We start from the raw sequence: 15,213 nt of genomic DNA, 5'->3' as shown, positions 1-15,213 counted from the left end.
GTCCTCGATCACCAGCGGCCCTGGACTGTCTGGGAGTTGAGCAAGCAGGGCTCTGACACCTGGTGCTGTTTGTACATTAATTCAGGGGCCTAATTGAAGAAAGCTCAGACTACTGGTGAGAGCATCTAGGCTGGCAGAAACCGTCAGCCTAAGGGGGCCGAACCAATGTGGAACAGGGTAAAACTGGCCCCCCCAGCGTCCCTGCGCATCTCTTTCCTGGACCCTTAAAGGTCATTAGAATCTATAAAACTTCCAACGCTGGTGCTCAGGCAGACGAGCAGTGAGGGAGGAGGCCTGGGGACAATCAACCTCACCTGGAGGCTGCTGGGGAGAAGTCCTGCCCCTCCCCCCGGGTATGAGGACACCCAACTCAGCACGAAGCATTTACAGAAGAGGTGTCTGCACCCTCAGCGCCCCAAGAATGTGGAATGGGACAAGAGGCAGAGGAGGGGTTTGTCACTGGCAAAGCCCATTAAAAATTCCTGGGAGATAAAAATAGAATCTGGGCAATAAAATAAAGTCTAACCTTTTTTTCCTTTGTGCTTTTTCTAATTTCACTTGTTCCTAGGTTTCCACAGGCAGAGGTCCCACACCTGGCACTTCAGACCCGATTTCCTAGTGCAAAAAGGCTGGGCCGACACCTCAGCTCTCGGGGCCCCGTGCAGACTCCGCCACATAGAGCCTGAGCTCCAGCCAACCCGGCCCTCGAGAGCTCCGCCCCGTCCCTCCCGCTGACGCTGACGGGATCCCTACACAGCAGCCCGGCCCACAGCCCGCGGGGGAGCGCACGCCCTCACCTCTCCATTCTCTGATCAAAATATAAAGTTTTCCTTTGCTTCTGAACCAAACTCAGTCTCGATCTGTTGGCTCCAATGACACTGGGCAGGGGGACCTTTGTTGGGGCCGACTCTGGAGGATCAGTAACAGAAATTGAGAACATTGTAACTTCAATGAACAGATGTGTGAGCCAAATATTGTAACTTCAATGAACAGATGTGTGAGCCAAACTGTAATTAACATAGAGCAGTGTATAAGGCTCGTGTAAAATAAGATGTTTCTAACACTTCCATTTGATATTTCCATCACTTTACTATAAGCAAGTTCAGTGGAGGGGTTTGTCTTATTTGTCAGGTCAACATTAGAGAAATGAAGTGATTTCTTTCCAAGGATGTACATCTAATAATCTTGGCTGAAGCTTCAATCTTGGTTTGAATGCTTTTCCATTGAAAATGATACCTCTCTTTCAGCAACCCCATTTCTGAGCAGTATAAAATCTTATAGTTTTTTATTACTAAAGGGGAAAGGTGGGAGGAGGGATAAATTAACAGTTTGGGATTAACACATACACACTGCTATGTATAATATAGATCATCGACAAGGAACTACTGTATAGCACAGGGAACTACACTCAATATTTTGTAATAACCTATAAGGGGAAACAATCTGAAAAAGAATAGATATCTATATCTACATCATCTATCAACGACAGATAAAATGTAACCTAAAGGAGGATGATGGTGAGTGCTTCTGGCCCTGAAGATTTCAATCATCTAAAGCTCGGACTCTGCCTACTGCCCAAGGCCCTTAATGAACATACATGTACCCGTAGCTTAAAAATTCCCCAGTTTGGGGTTCAGGGAGACACTGATTTGGAAAAACCCGTGGTGTTCCCCTTACATGCAGGGGACCCTTCCTACAGCTAAAACATGCCTGTGACACCCAGAAGATGGTATACCACTTGATCGGGAAGAGTTTGGAAAAGGCACCTCATCTCCTCATCTCCTGGTAGTCGGGTTCACCCCTCCAGCCTCTTTCCTAACAATCTCCCCACTTGGGGATGTCAGCACCTTTAACATCCTATTGCGCACAGTTTGGAATTTGTCCGGAGGATGAAGCAGAAGGAGAGAAACAATGAGAGACAAGCCCTAGGTGTTTGGGCAGGCACATGCCACTCTAATTTCCAATCAGGAAGACGAATTGACCAAAGGCTAAGATGGCCCACGGAAACAGAATAGCGCTTGAGGAAATCCTGCTGATTTGTGGCCAGTTCCCTAAAACACAAGCTGAAAAGTGGAACTCAGGGGCACTAAAATTCACGAAACTGCAGAGTTGAAAATGATATCTATCATCGAAAAATGTCTTGGGGTAAGTCACCGAAAAGGACTTGTAAGCAAGGTAGAATTGCAGGAAAGGGATTTGAAGAGGTAGAAAGGACTCACCATTAAAGCACATGAAAAGGGGCTGAACATCGCCAACGATGCAGTTGGCCAAAAAGGGCATATGCGTTTTTGCTGAATATATTCAAGAAAAGGGCATATGCCCTTTTTAGCCAACCAAACAGGTGGGCATTGCAAATCAACACTACAAAGAGGTATCACTTCGCATCAGTCGGAAGGACCATCCTCATAAAGTGTAAAAACCAGAAATGCAGGACAGGGCGAGGAGAAAAGGGAGCCCTGTGAGGCTGATAGTGGAAATGTAAACTGCCAACGGCCACTGTGGAGAAGTGTACTGTGTTTACTAAAACATCTAAAAAAATGAGCTACAGAGGATAGGGCACTTCCACTCATGGGCGTATATCTTGGGAAAAACAAAAATTGACAGGACACAGGCACCCCAATGTTTACCGCCTCTCTGTTTAAAAGAGCCTCGACTTGGATACAACCTAAATGTCCTTGGAAGGAAAAAATGAATAAAGAAGATGTGGTACTTATGTATAGTGGAATATTACTCAGCCAGGAAATCAATGACATAAGGCCAGTTGCAACAACTCGGAAGGAGTTACGTATGATCATTCTAAGTGACATAAGTCAGAAAGAAAAAGACACATATCATAAGATATCACTTACAGGTGGAATCAAAAATGGCTACACATGAACTAAATTACAAAACAGAAACATAGTCAAATATGTAGAAAACACACTTAAGGCTGCTAAAGGGGAAAGGTGGGGAGGGGTGAGGCATTATCCAAGAGGTTGAAATTAGCAAAGGTACCATTCCAAATACCAAATAGCTAATCAACAAGGCCTACACTATACCTCAAAGAAGTGCACTCAGCACACTCTAGTCACCGGAAAAGAATATATACGACTGGTAAGAATTTGAAAAAGAATTTATTGATGTCTCTCTGTAAGTGAATCAAGTGGATGTACAGCAGCAAGAAACAGAGCATTGAAAATCAGCTGTAACCAATATAATAGTAAACTAAAAAAAAAAAAAACCAAAGACAGTGAGAGAGAGAAATTCTTACAACTTTTGCTCAGGGACCGTGATGCAACACGATTGAACAAATCTAGACCCACAGCTGGATGAGACATAAGGCTGGACACTCTTGGGGCTGAGAGTATTGGTGAAGTTGGGTGAACAAATGCAGACCCTTTAAAGTAATACTGCGTGGTACCCATTCCATGGGTCCCAAATGTCCAGGTTCAGGGGAATCTTCCTACAGCTAAAACGTGCATGAGAAACCCAGAAGATGGTACACCGTCTGATCGGGAAAGGTTTCTAAAAGGCACCTCATCTATTCATCTCCTGGTGCTCAGGTTCGCCACTCCAACTGCTTTACTAACAATCTCCCCACTTGGAGAATCAGCACCTTTAACCTCCTGTTTTGTACAGTTTGCAATTTGTCCGGAGGATGAATGGGAAGAGGGGGAACCAATGAGGGACTAGCTCTAGGTGTTTGGACAAGCACATGTCACTCTAATTTCCAATCAGGAAGAAGAATTAACCGAAGGCTCAGCTTGCCCCAGGAACCAGAATAGGGCCTGAAGCAATCCTGTGGTTTTGTGGCCAGCTCCCAAAAAACCGAGTTGAAAAATGGAGCTCAGGGGCAATGCAATTCACAAACCTGCAGGGTTATAAATGATAAATATCATCCAAAAATATATTGAGGTAAGGTAACGAAAAGGGTTTGAAAGCAAGGCAGAATTGCAGGAAACAGTTTTCAGGACATAGATTGGACTCACATTTAAAGCACATGAAAAGAGGCAGAACTTCGCCAATGATGCAGTTGGCCAACCAAACAAGCGGGCAATGCAAATCAGCACTACAAAGAAGTCTCACTTCGCATCCGTTAAAAGGGCCCCGGAAAAGTATAAAAGCCAGAAATGCAGGACAGGCCATGGAGAAAATGGAGCCTTCTTACGCTGATGGGAGGGATGTAAATTGCCAACGGCCACTCTGGAGAAGTGTATGGTGTTTCCTAAAACATCTAAAAAACAGAGCTACAGAACATACGGCACTTCCACTCATGGGCGTATATCTTGGGAAAACCAAACATCGACAGGACACAGGCATCCCAAAGTTTAGTGCTGCTCTGTTTACAAGAACCTCGACTTGAGTACACCTTAAATATCCCAGGAAAGAGAAAAATGGATAAAGAAGCTGTGGTACTTATGTACAACGGAATATCACTCAGCCATGAAATCAATGTCATAAGGCTAGTAGCAGCATAATGAGTGGATTTAGGTACAATGATTCTAAGTGAAATAAGTCAGACAGAAAAAGAAACTTATCAAGATATCACTTAGAAAGGGAATGTAAAAATCGCTACACTCGAACTGAATAACAAAACAGAACAGAGTCACACATTTAGAAAACACACTTATGGCTGCTTAACGGGAAAGGAGAGGTGGGGTGATGCATAAAACAAGGGTTTCAAATTAGCTCAGATACCGTTCCATAAACCCAATATGTAATAGACAAGACTTACTCATTGCTCAATGAACTGGACTCAACACACCTTATTCACCACAGAAGAATATATCTGACTAGAAAGAATCTTAAAACCTATGTATTGATATCTCTCTGTAAGTGAATCAAGTGGGTGTAAAGCGGCCTAAACACAGCAGTGAAAATCAGCTAAACCCCATTATAAAAATAAATTACAAAAAAACCAAAACAAAACAAAGATAGTGAAAGAGAGAGAAATTCTTACAAAATTTGTTCAGGGGCTGTGATGCAACCTGGATTGACCACATCTAGATCCACAGCTGGATGAGACATAAGGCTGGACACTCTTGGGGCTGAGAACATTGGTGAGGTTGGGTGAGCAAATGCAGACCCTTTAAAGGAATACTGCGTGGTATATATTCCATGGGTCCCACATCTCCAGGTTCAAGGGAATCTTCCTACAGCTAAAATATGCATGGGAATCCCAGAGGATGGTACACCGTGTGATCTGGAAAGGTTCCTAAAACGCACCTTATTTCTCATCTCTTGGTGCTCGGGTTCGCCATTCCAGACGCTTTACTAACAGTCTCCCCACTTGGAGAATGAGCACCTTTAACCTCCTGTTTTGTACAGTTTGCAATTTGTCCTGAGGATGAACGGGAAGAGGGGGAACCAGTGAGAGACTAGCTCCAGCAGTTAAGACTCTGTGCTCCCAACGCAGGGGGCCTGGGTTCGATCCCTGGTCAGGGAACTAGATCCCGCACGCATGCCACAGCTGAGGTCCCACATGCCGCAACTAAAGATCCCATACACTGGAACGAAGATCCCACGTGCTGCAACTAAGACCCTGTGTAGCCAAATAAATAAATAAATGTTAAAAAAACAAAACAATACCAAAAAAAATGTAAATTGCCAACGGCCACTTGGCCACGATTTCTTTCCCTTACCTTCCAAACTGCCACTCTACAATCGGCATGGTGTTGGAGATCATCTCTTTCCTCCTAAGCTTCTTTTGGAAGAGTGCCCTTTGAAAAGTTTAGACAGGCAATTGGAGTAGCAGGAGTACTTTGCTTAAATTCTTTACTGTGGATGGAACGGAGTATTTTCTTTTGAACAACTCCTGATTTTGACATCCAAATTAGGAATACATTGGCTTGTTTGACCTGACTCTGCTACTATTTATTTAGTTCAGTGAGTTTTGTATTTCAAGGCCTTATTGTTAGAGGCCTGTGTCAGCTGTATAGAAATAGCACAGGCGTACCTAGATTTGAACCCTAGCTCCATGGCCTATTGGCTGTGCCATAAAGATGGCAGTTTCTGTCTCTGAGCCTCAAGTTTTTTAATATGTACACAGATTCATAGGGCTAAGAATTAATGTGAGTAAATTAGCATGAATGTAACAGAGGCTCAAAAAGGATTTTTTCTTTTTATTGCTATAAAACAAATAAGCAGTACATGTATACAGGCATACTTCGGAAGTATTGCAGGTTCAGTTCCAGACCACTGCTATAAAGCAAATATTGCAATAAAGCAAGTCACATGAATTTTTTGGTTTCCCAGCGCACATAAAAGTTATGTTTACACTCTACTCCAGTCTATTAAATGTGCAATAGCAGTATGTCTGAAAAAACAATGTACATACCTTAATTTAAAGACACTTTGTTACTGAGAAAAGCTAACCATCATCTGAGCCTTCATAGAGTCGTAATCTTTTTGCTGGTGGAGGGTCTTGCCTTGATGCTGATGGCTGCTGACTGAGCAGGGTGGTGGCTGCTGAAATTGGGGTAACCATGGCAACTTCTTAAGGTAAGACAGCAGTGAAGTTTGCCACTTGATTGATTCTTCCTGTCATGACGATTTTTCTGTAGAATGCAGACCTGTTTGGTAGCTTTTTACCCACAGGAGAACTTCTTTCAAAATCAGTCAGTCCTCTCAAACGCTGCTGCTGCTTTATCAGCTAAGTTTCTGTACTATTCTAAATTCTTTGTTGTCATTTCAACAGTCTTAACAGCATCTGCACCAGGAGTAGATTCTATCTCAGGAACCACTTTCTTTGCTCATCCATAAGAAGCAACTCCTCATCTGTTCAAGTTTTATCATGAAATTGTAGCAAGTCAGTCACATCTTCAGGCTCCACCTCTAATTCCAGTTCTTTTGCTGTTTCTACCATGACTGCAATTACTTCCTCCACTGAAGTCTTGAACCCCTCAAAGTCATCCAGGAGGGTTAGAATCAACTTCTTCCAATCTCCTGTTAATGTTGATATTTTGACCTATTCCCATGAATCAGGAATGTTCTTGATGGCATCTAGAATAGTGACTCTTTTCCAGAAGGTTTTCAATTGACTTTGCCCAGATCCATCAGAGAAGTCACTATCTGTGGCAGCTATAGCCTTACAAAATGTATTTTTTAAATAATAAGACTTGAAAGTCTAAATGACTCCTTGATCTACAGGCCACAGAATGGATGTCGTGTCAGCAGGCATGAAAATAACATGAATCTCATTGAACATCTCCATCAGACATCCTGGGTGACCAGGTGCATTGTCAGTGAGCAGTAATATTTTGAAAGGAATCTTTCTTTTATGAGCAGTAGTTTTCAACAGTGGGGTTAAAATATTCAGTAAACCATATTATAAACAGATGTGCTTTATTATTCCATTTATAGAGCACAGGTAGAGTAGATTTAGCATAGTTCTTAAGGGCCCTAAGATTTTCAGAATGGTTAAGTGAGCCCTGGCTTCAACCTCAAGTCACCAGCTGCATCAGCCCCTAACAAGAGAGTCAGCCTGTCCTTTGAAGCATTGAAGCCAGGCATTGACTTCTCCTCTCTAGCTATGAAGGTCCTAGATGGCATCTTCTTCCAGTAGAAGGCTGTTTCATCTACATTGAAAATCTGTTGTTTAGTGTAGCCACCTTCATTAATTATCCTCCTAGATCTTCTGGATAACATGCTACAGCTTCTACATCAGCTCTTGCTGCTTCACTCTGAACTTTTATGTTATAGAGATGGCTTCTTTCCTTAAACTTCATGAACCAACCTCTGCTAGCTTCATACTTTTCTTCTGTACCTTCCTCTCCTCTCTCGACCTTCATAGAATTGAAGAGATTAGGATCTTGCTCTGAGTTAGGCTTTGGCTGAAGGGAATGCTGTGGCTGGTTTAATCTTCTATCCAGATCACTGAAACTTTCTCCATGTCAGCAGTAAGGCTGTTTTGATTTCCTGGAGTAGCACTTTTGATTTCCTTCAAGAACTTTCCCTTTGCATTCACACTTTGGCCGACTGTTTGGTATAAGAGGCCTAGCTTTCAGACTGTCTTGGCTTTTGACATGCCTTCCTCACTAAGCCTAATCATTTCTAGTTTTTGATTTAAAGGGAGAGTCGTGAGACTCTTCCATTCATTTGAACACTTAGAGGCCATTGTAGGGTTATATTAATGGGCTTAATTTCAGATTGTTGTGTCTCAGGGAATAGGCAGGCCCAAGGAGAGGAAGAGAGATGGAGAAATGGCCAGTCGATGGAGGAGTCAGATCACACATAGATTGAATTTGCAGTCTTATGTGGGTGCAGTTTATGGTGCCTCAAAATAATTACAATGGTAACATCAGATCACTGCTCACAGATCACCATAACAAATACAATAATGATGAAAAACTTTGAAATATTACCAGAATTACCAAAACGTGCCCTAGAATCATGAAGCGAGCAAATGCAGTTGGAAAAATGGCACCAATAGACTTGCTCAGTGCAGGGTTGCCCCAAACCTTCAATTTTTAAAAACGCAGTACCTGTGAAGTGCAGTAAAGCAAAGCACAATAAAACGAGGTCTGCGTGTATACCAAAAGCAAACTAGTTTGAACTTTAGTGTCTGGCAGTTCTTCCAAACCAGTTTACTTTTGTAAACAAATCCCTTTCTTCTCTTAACTGCTCCTGAGTTCACCTATTCACTGCCAGCAGGGGCCATGTTCTTAACGAAAACTTCTGATTAATTTTACCTCATCCTGAACATTACATATCTTGTTTACACAGTCCGGTACTAAAGGTCATGTGCTTCTCTGTAATACCGTTCAGTGTGGTCAGAAAGTGTGCCAGCTCCTTAGGCTTCTGTGTCATAGGAGACATGAAATTAATAAAAGGACTTTTCCGGTTTCCTTCCTTCCTCCCTGGAATTGAAAGACAGATAATCTTCAAAATGTTTCATCAAATACGGCAAACACTGTTTAAAATGAGCAGATTCCACAAGGAAGTCCTCAGATATTTAATTTTAAAAAAAAGGGAGGGTGCTAGAAGCAGCAGTCCAGGATGATAAGCTAGTTCTGATGTCTCCATTTCCCCAAAGCACTTATCAGATACTTGGAACGTAGAGCCACATGGGAATTTTAATGGTCACATAGGAAATGGGAGACCGGATCTTGGGTCTGTAAAGGCAGGGAGTTGGAGCTGAGATCCCTGCCTATGGCTTGACTCTTGAAGTCTATATGATCAGTGAAATGGGAAGGCTTGAAAAGAAATCTGTGCAACAACAAAGAGAGATGTCAGGATACTCTGCCTTGACCTTGTTTATGAGGTGATGGAGGAGAGGAAAGAGAAATCTCCTTTGAGAATTTGTAACCACAGTCTTGCCCACGTAAGAGTTGGGAATTCAAATATATATACCACCTATGTGGTCTTAGAAACCTCAAACCGAGAAATAAGATGGTCTCCTATTACTGGTTTCCCTGCCTGCTTGGCAGATTTATGTACACATTTTTAATGGTGGAACAAACTTTCAACCTAAAACACTTAAAATTCCCACAGGGACACATCACCAGTTATTAGTGTACAGTAGAAAAATTAAACAACACTTGAGGAAGCAAGTCAGCAGAAACAAAAGCAGAATTTCACCCCTTGGACTTTATTATTTGTATACAAGTAATTATAGAAATAATTATGAATAAAAATAATTATGTTTAAAGTAATTAGGAAAATAAGAATGAATTGGTAACATGAGTAAACCAAGAGACTGCTAAAATAATCATGTAAAACTGAAAAAAATGTAGAACTCCTAGAAATGAAAAATGGAGCTGGTGAGATTAAAAAGTGCGTAGCATGAATAGTTAGAGTTTAAACATAGTAGAAGAGTTGAGTGAACTGCCAGACTGAGCAGCAGATGTTGAACAGAACGTGGTGCATAGAAACAAAATGATAGAAAAATATGCAAGAGACGCGGAGGATAGAGCAATAAGATCTAACACTTGTCATCAGATTTCCAGAAGGAAGTAGTAGTGAGAATGAGGAAGAGGCAACATCTGAATGGCTGAGACTTTTCCAGAACTGGTAAATCACAAATCTCAGATTTAGCAAGTTCAGCAAATCCCCAATCAAGATAAATAAAAAGAAATCCACACATAGACTATTCATGGTAAAACTGCAGAACACCAAAGACAACAGCCAGAGAGAGAGAGGTTTACTAACAAACCAGTGATTAGTAAATTGACAGCTAATTTACTAGTGTAATTTACTAGCTGTCACTGCTAATTTACTAGAACGTCAATAGGCGGCAAAGAGAGCAGTATCTTGGAAGTTCTGAGGGAAAACAACTGACAACCTAAAGTCATTCAGTAACAAGGATGAAATATAGTTAAGACTAACAAAAACAAATAGATTTATGAAACCAAAATCAGAAGGGTTGAGGAAACTGGGATTTCTGACTAAATCCTAATGGTGAAGAACTAAACCATAATGAATATTCCTTCTCCTTCTCACCACCTGGTTCAGGGAAGTGCAAACATATTTCTTATCCAGAATGAGAAGTGGACTCTGAGATACTGTGTATTCATAAATTAAAAGTTTCCTTTTTCACACTGTCTCTGGCCCTGGGATTGGTTCCTGAGGCTGCATGATCCGTAGAAAGAGCACAAGTTTCATAGAAACTAACATGGCTTCGGATCTCATCTCCGCCTCATATTACACTCATAAGCTGTTGATCTTCAGCATCAGTTAACAGATCTGAATATTTTTGCTCAGCAGTGAAATGGGGTCTAAGAATGAAACATCCCAAAGTCATTGTGAGGATTAAATGATGTTTGCTAACCACCTGATGCATTAGAAGCAACAGGTGGTGGGAATAGTAGAAGTGGTTATTGCTGTAGTGGCTACTTTTGCTCCTCGGCTCCTACAATACTGAGGCTGCTTACATTTTCTATTCCTTTGTATCCCTATAGTTATCAGCATGTGTCTTACCATGGCTCTGCTTCTGGGAAAAATTAAGTATTATCATTATTATTGACAGGGCATGTGAGAACATGTTTATGAATCTCTGTTTCACTATATATATATATAAAGCCTTTTTGCATTATAAGTGTTTTGCTAGGATGAGGCCAGTAGCAGGAAGTGATGTGAGAGAACTCGCAAGGCATTAGAAAGCAAAGACAAGAATTTTACAAATCAGGAAAGTTGTTGACTGCAAGTAAATGGATCGGGTTTTTGGAACAGTAGAGACATAAGATCCAGCAAGATATAGTCTGAACTCCAAGCTAACCAGAACTAGTAGATCATATAAAAGGGACAAAGTAACTAAAGAGAAAGGTTTAATGTGTCAAGAATGTTCGTGATAATTAAAGTGAATGTTGTTTTAACAGTACCTCCTATGCCTTTCATCTATAGGCAGAGATTGATCCTTGAAGTCTGCTGGCTTGAGACTTAAGGATAGAGACTATTAGATGGGGTGACCATGTAATTGTCCAAACTGGGGCAGATTGGAGAATGAATGGAGCCTCTATTAGTAGTTACACTGAGACAACAGGGGGCAGGCAGTAAACTGTAACTGTAGCAAACTAGAGACTATGTTCACTCTACAACTAGAGCTTCTAGATGAAAAGGGAACAGAGGTGTAAACAGAGGTGAAGTGGGAATAGAGGATGAAAGCAGATTAAGTAGGAATAGAGGATGAAAACAGAGACGAGGTGGAAACAGTAGGTGGAGACTTGCTGACATGAGGATTTATAGGGGGTTGGGGGGGGTGATGGATATACTGAAGAGAAATGTTATATATGGGCTTCTTTCAATACGAGATCCTTGACACCATCTTTTAGGTGGGGTGACCTGCCAGACCCCAGTGCAGGGAGGAGCCAGAAGTAGCATTTTGTAGGCATCCCCACAGCTGAGCAGTCCTGGGAGGACAGTTTTCCATTTATCTACTGGCTTCTAGGGTAGGAGTGGTATCTGGGAAGAAGACAGAAGAGCTAACAGTGTCAGAATATAAAACACATAATACTAGTGGGTCCTTATCAAGAGAAGAATCAGCGGGTTTTTTATAAACCTTTGTTTAAAAAGTATTGTGAAAAAAAAAAGTATTGTGGTTTGTATTGTGCTTTAGAAAGGTATCAATAATGAATAAAGGGAGAAACTTTGCTTGAAAAGGTGAGCTTCAGTTATTGATTATTTATGTGAAACACTTCATTCTCTGGCAAAGATGATAAATGTTCTTTTTGCCCTTTTTTTAGTCCTTTGCTGTCATTATTATAGCCACTGGCCACATGTGGCTGCTATTGAGTATGGAAATACTCTCCAAATTGAGATGTGCTACAAGCGTAAAATACTGCATTTCAAGACTTAGGATGAAAAAAAGAATGTAAAATATCTCATAACTTTACATTGATTGCATGTTGAAATGACAAGATTCTGGATATGTAGCATTAAGTAAAAATAGATTATTAAAATTAATTTGACCTGTTTCTTTGTACATTGTTAATGTGGTTATTAGAAAATTTTAAATTATATTAGTTGCTTGCATTATATTTCTTCTGGACAGCACTGTTCCAGATCATAAATGTACTCTTAAATTTTTAATATATTATATTTTTTAAATAGTCACATTTTCTTTATATATATTTTTTATTGAAATATAGTTGATTTACAATATTGTGTTAATTTCTGCTGTACAGAAAAGTGATTTAGTTGTATATATACACACACACACACATTCTTTTTTTAAATATTTTTTTCCATTATGATTTATCAGAGGATATTGAATATAGTTCTCTGTGCTGTACAGTAGGACCTTGTGGTTTATCCAGTTCTATATATAAAAGCTTCCATCTGCTAAACCCAACCTCCCATTCCATCCCTCTCCCACCCCCTCCCCCTTGGCAACCACCAGTCTGTTCTCTATGAGTCTTTTTCTGTTTCATAGATAGGTTCATTTGTGTCATATTTTAGATTCCACATATAAGTGATATCATATGGTATTTGTCTTTCTTGTTCTGGCTTACTTCACTTAGTATGATAATCTCTAGGTCCATCCATGTTGCTGCAAATGGCATTATTTCATTCTTTTTTATGGCTGAGTAATATTCCATTGTATATATGTACCACATCGTCTTTATCCACTCATCTCTCGATAGATATTTAGGTTGTTTCCATGTCTTGGCTATTGTGAATAGTGCTGCTGTGAACATAGGGGTGCATGTATCTTTTTGAATTAGAGTTTTTTCCAGATATATGCCCAGGAGTGGGATTGCTGGATCATATGGTAGCTCTACTGTTAGTTTTCTGAGGAACTTCCATACTGTTTTCCATAGTGGCTGCACCAGTTTACATTCCTACCCACAGTGTAGGAGGGTTCCCTTTTCTCCACATCCTCTCCTCTCCAGCATTCGTTATTTGTAGAGTTTTTAATGATGGCCATTCTGTAAAATAGTCACATTTTCTAATGGCATAGCCCAATGTCAGGAATGTTTCTTCTTAATTTCTCATTGTTTTATCATGGCTTCTAATACTTTATGTTTTTAGTTTTCACAAGCACTTGCTGACTATAAAGCACTTAGAACCATAGATCAGTAGAATACTTTTGAGGTGGAAGAAGGATTTAGAGCTGTTCTAACACCCTCAGTTTAAAAGGGAAGATCCTGAGGCTTGTAGGTATACGTACCTTCCTTAGAGGCTACAGTAATTTAATAGGAGAAGCCCACCATTGAGAGAAATCCTGGGTGCTTCCTTTTGTAAGGCAGAAAATCACCTCATTAAAGTTATCCTCTTTCAAATAATTTATTTCTCTTTGGTATATGCCAGTGGTTCTTAACCTGGGTTGAGTTTGCTCCCCAGTGGACATTTGGCAATGTCTGGAGATGATTTGGTTGTCACAGCTGAACTAGATGCTACTGGCGTTCCCGTGGGTAGAGGACAGGTCAGGGGTGCTGCTAAATGCCCTACAAGGCACAGGATACACTCCCACGACGAATAATCATCCAGCCCCAAATGTTCCTAGTGCTGACATGGAGAAACCCTCATATATGAATTAGTTTTTTATTCTTAAAAATGATGGTATTAGTGGCATCACTAATTGGGTGGGCTGGCTGCCAGCTAGGAGGTCAGCTCTGTATAGTCAGTCAAAGTTCCCTCTTCTAGGAGCTACCATTTCCTCATTGATAAAATGGGGACAGTTCAGGGCTCAAGTGGGTGGACAGAACACAAGCTCAGAGGCTCAGTACGGGGGAAGCAAGACAGTTACTAGTGGAGAGAAAGGAGCGGGTGTCATGATGAAGTGGACTTTACTGGCTGAGCAGATTTGCTTTCTCAGCCAGGCTGCCTTCATTTGCTTTTGTGCTATAGGTCCTATTGTCTGAGTGATTCCTGCCAGAAAGATATAAGGGACAGGTAATTAAAAATGGGGGGTGAGAAGTCCCTGGTCAGGGGGCAGATGCAGGCCTGAGCAGGAAGTGGGTCTTGCTGTACGATTGTGACTGGCCAGTGTTTGGTTTAAGTTAGTATTTATTTTGTTTTCAGAGAGAAATGATTGTTTTTAAAGTGTTTTTTTAAAATTATCTATTTATTTATTTGGCCGTGTCGGGTCTTAGTTGCAGCACGTGGGATCTTTAGTTGCGGCATGTGGGATGGAACCCGGGCCCCCTGCATTGGCAGCGTGGAATCTTAACCACTGGACCACCAGGGAAGTCCTGAAAAATGATTTTTGAACATGTGTATATTTGTGTATAGGAAATACCAAATAAGGAAGGAGTGGTTAATCCCTCAGGATAGGACAAGAGTAGAAAATAACTCATAAATTGGAGAATTGAATTTAAAAAAATGACAAGTATAGCCTTGGAAACAGAAAATACAAACTTCTAAAAATGCAGTATTTGCTGTGATTAGTTAAATGAATAGTGGAGAGAAAAACTGACCAGGAATAAGTAACTATATACTCTGGTACTTTTAGAACTTTTTAATCCTGGAATTTTTCAGAGTATGTGTTTGAACTATTAAACCTTTATTTTAATTCTGCTAGTAGACTACTTCTAGGATAAGGAGTAAATTTCTGGGCCTTGAAGTTTGAGAGATGTACAAAATTTGAAGAAGATTCAAAAGATACTTACAAAGATAAATTAAGGAGAGTAAAAGAGAAGGATAGTTTAGAAATACATAAATTATTAAATTTTATAGAATTTGAGAAATGAGTTTATGACTTCGGAAACAAAACCGAGAATTAGGCCTCAGTTGTGTTATGAAGAGTTAGTTCTCTTTAGAGATGAGGAAGAATTTCTAGAGAAAAATGGTTATTAA

At 40.6% G+C, this 15,213-nt stretch overlaps 1 protein-coding gene across 1 annotated transcript in view; it reads left to right on the top strand.

Annotated features, from left to right (window-relative positions):
* The first annotated feature begins 13,771 nt into the window (after positions 1-13,771).
* The window catches only part of LOC132376110 (cytochrome b5 reductase 4-like), a 42,567-nt gene continuing 41,125 nt past the window's right edge, over positions 13,772-15,213 (top strand). The window contains exon 1 of the mRNA XM_059941640.1: positions 13,772-13,840. Coding sequence (XP_059797623.1) covers positions 13,772-13,840 — 69 coding nt within the window. The remainder of the gene's footprint in view (positions 13,841-15,213) is intronic.

Source organism: Balaenoptera ricei, chromosome 12, assembly GCF_028023285.1.
Source record: "Balaenoptera ricei isolate mBalRic1 chromosome 12, mBalRic1.hap2, whole genome shotgun sequence".
Taxonomy (NCBI): domain Eukaryota; kingdom Metazoa; phylum Chordata; class Mammalia; order Artiodactyla; family Balaenopteridae; genus Balaenoptera; species Balaenoptera ricei.
Note: the sequence above shows the minus strand (reverse complement) of the source record. Positions and strands in the feature narration are given on the sequence as shown.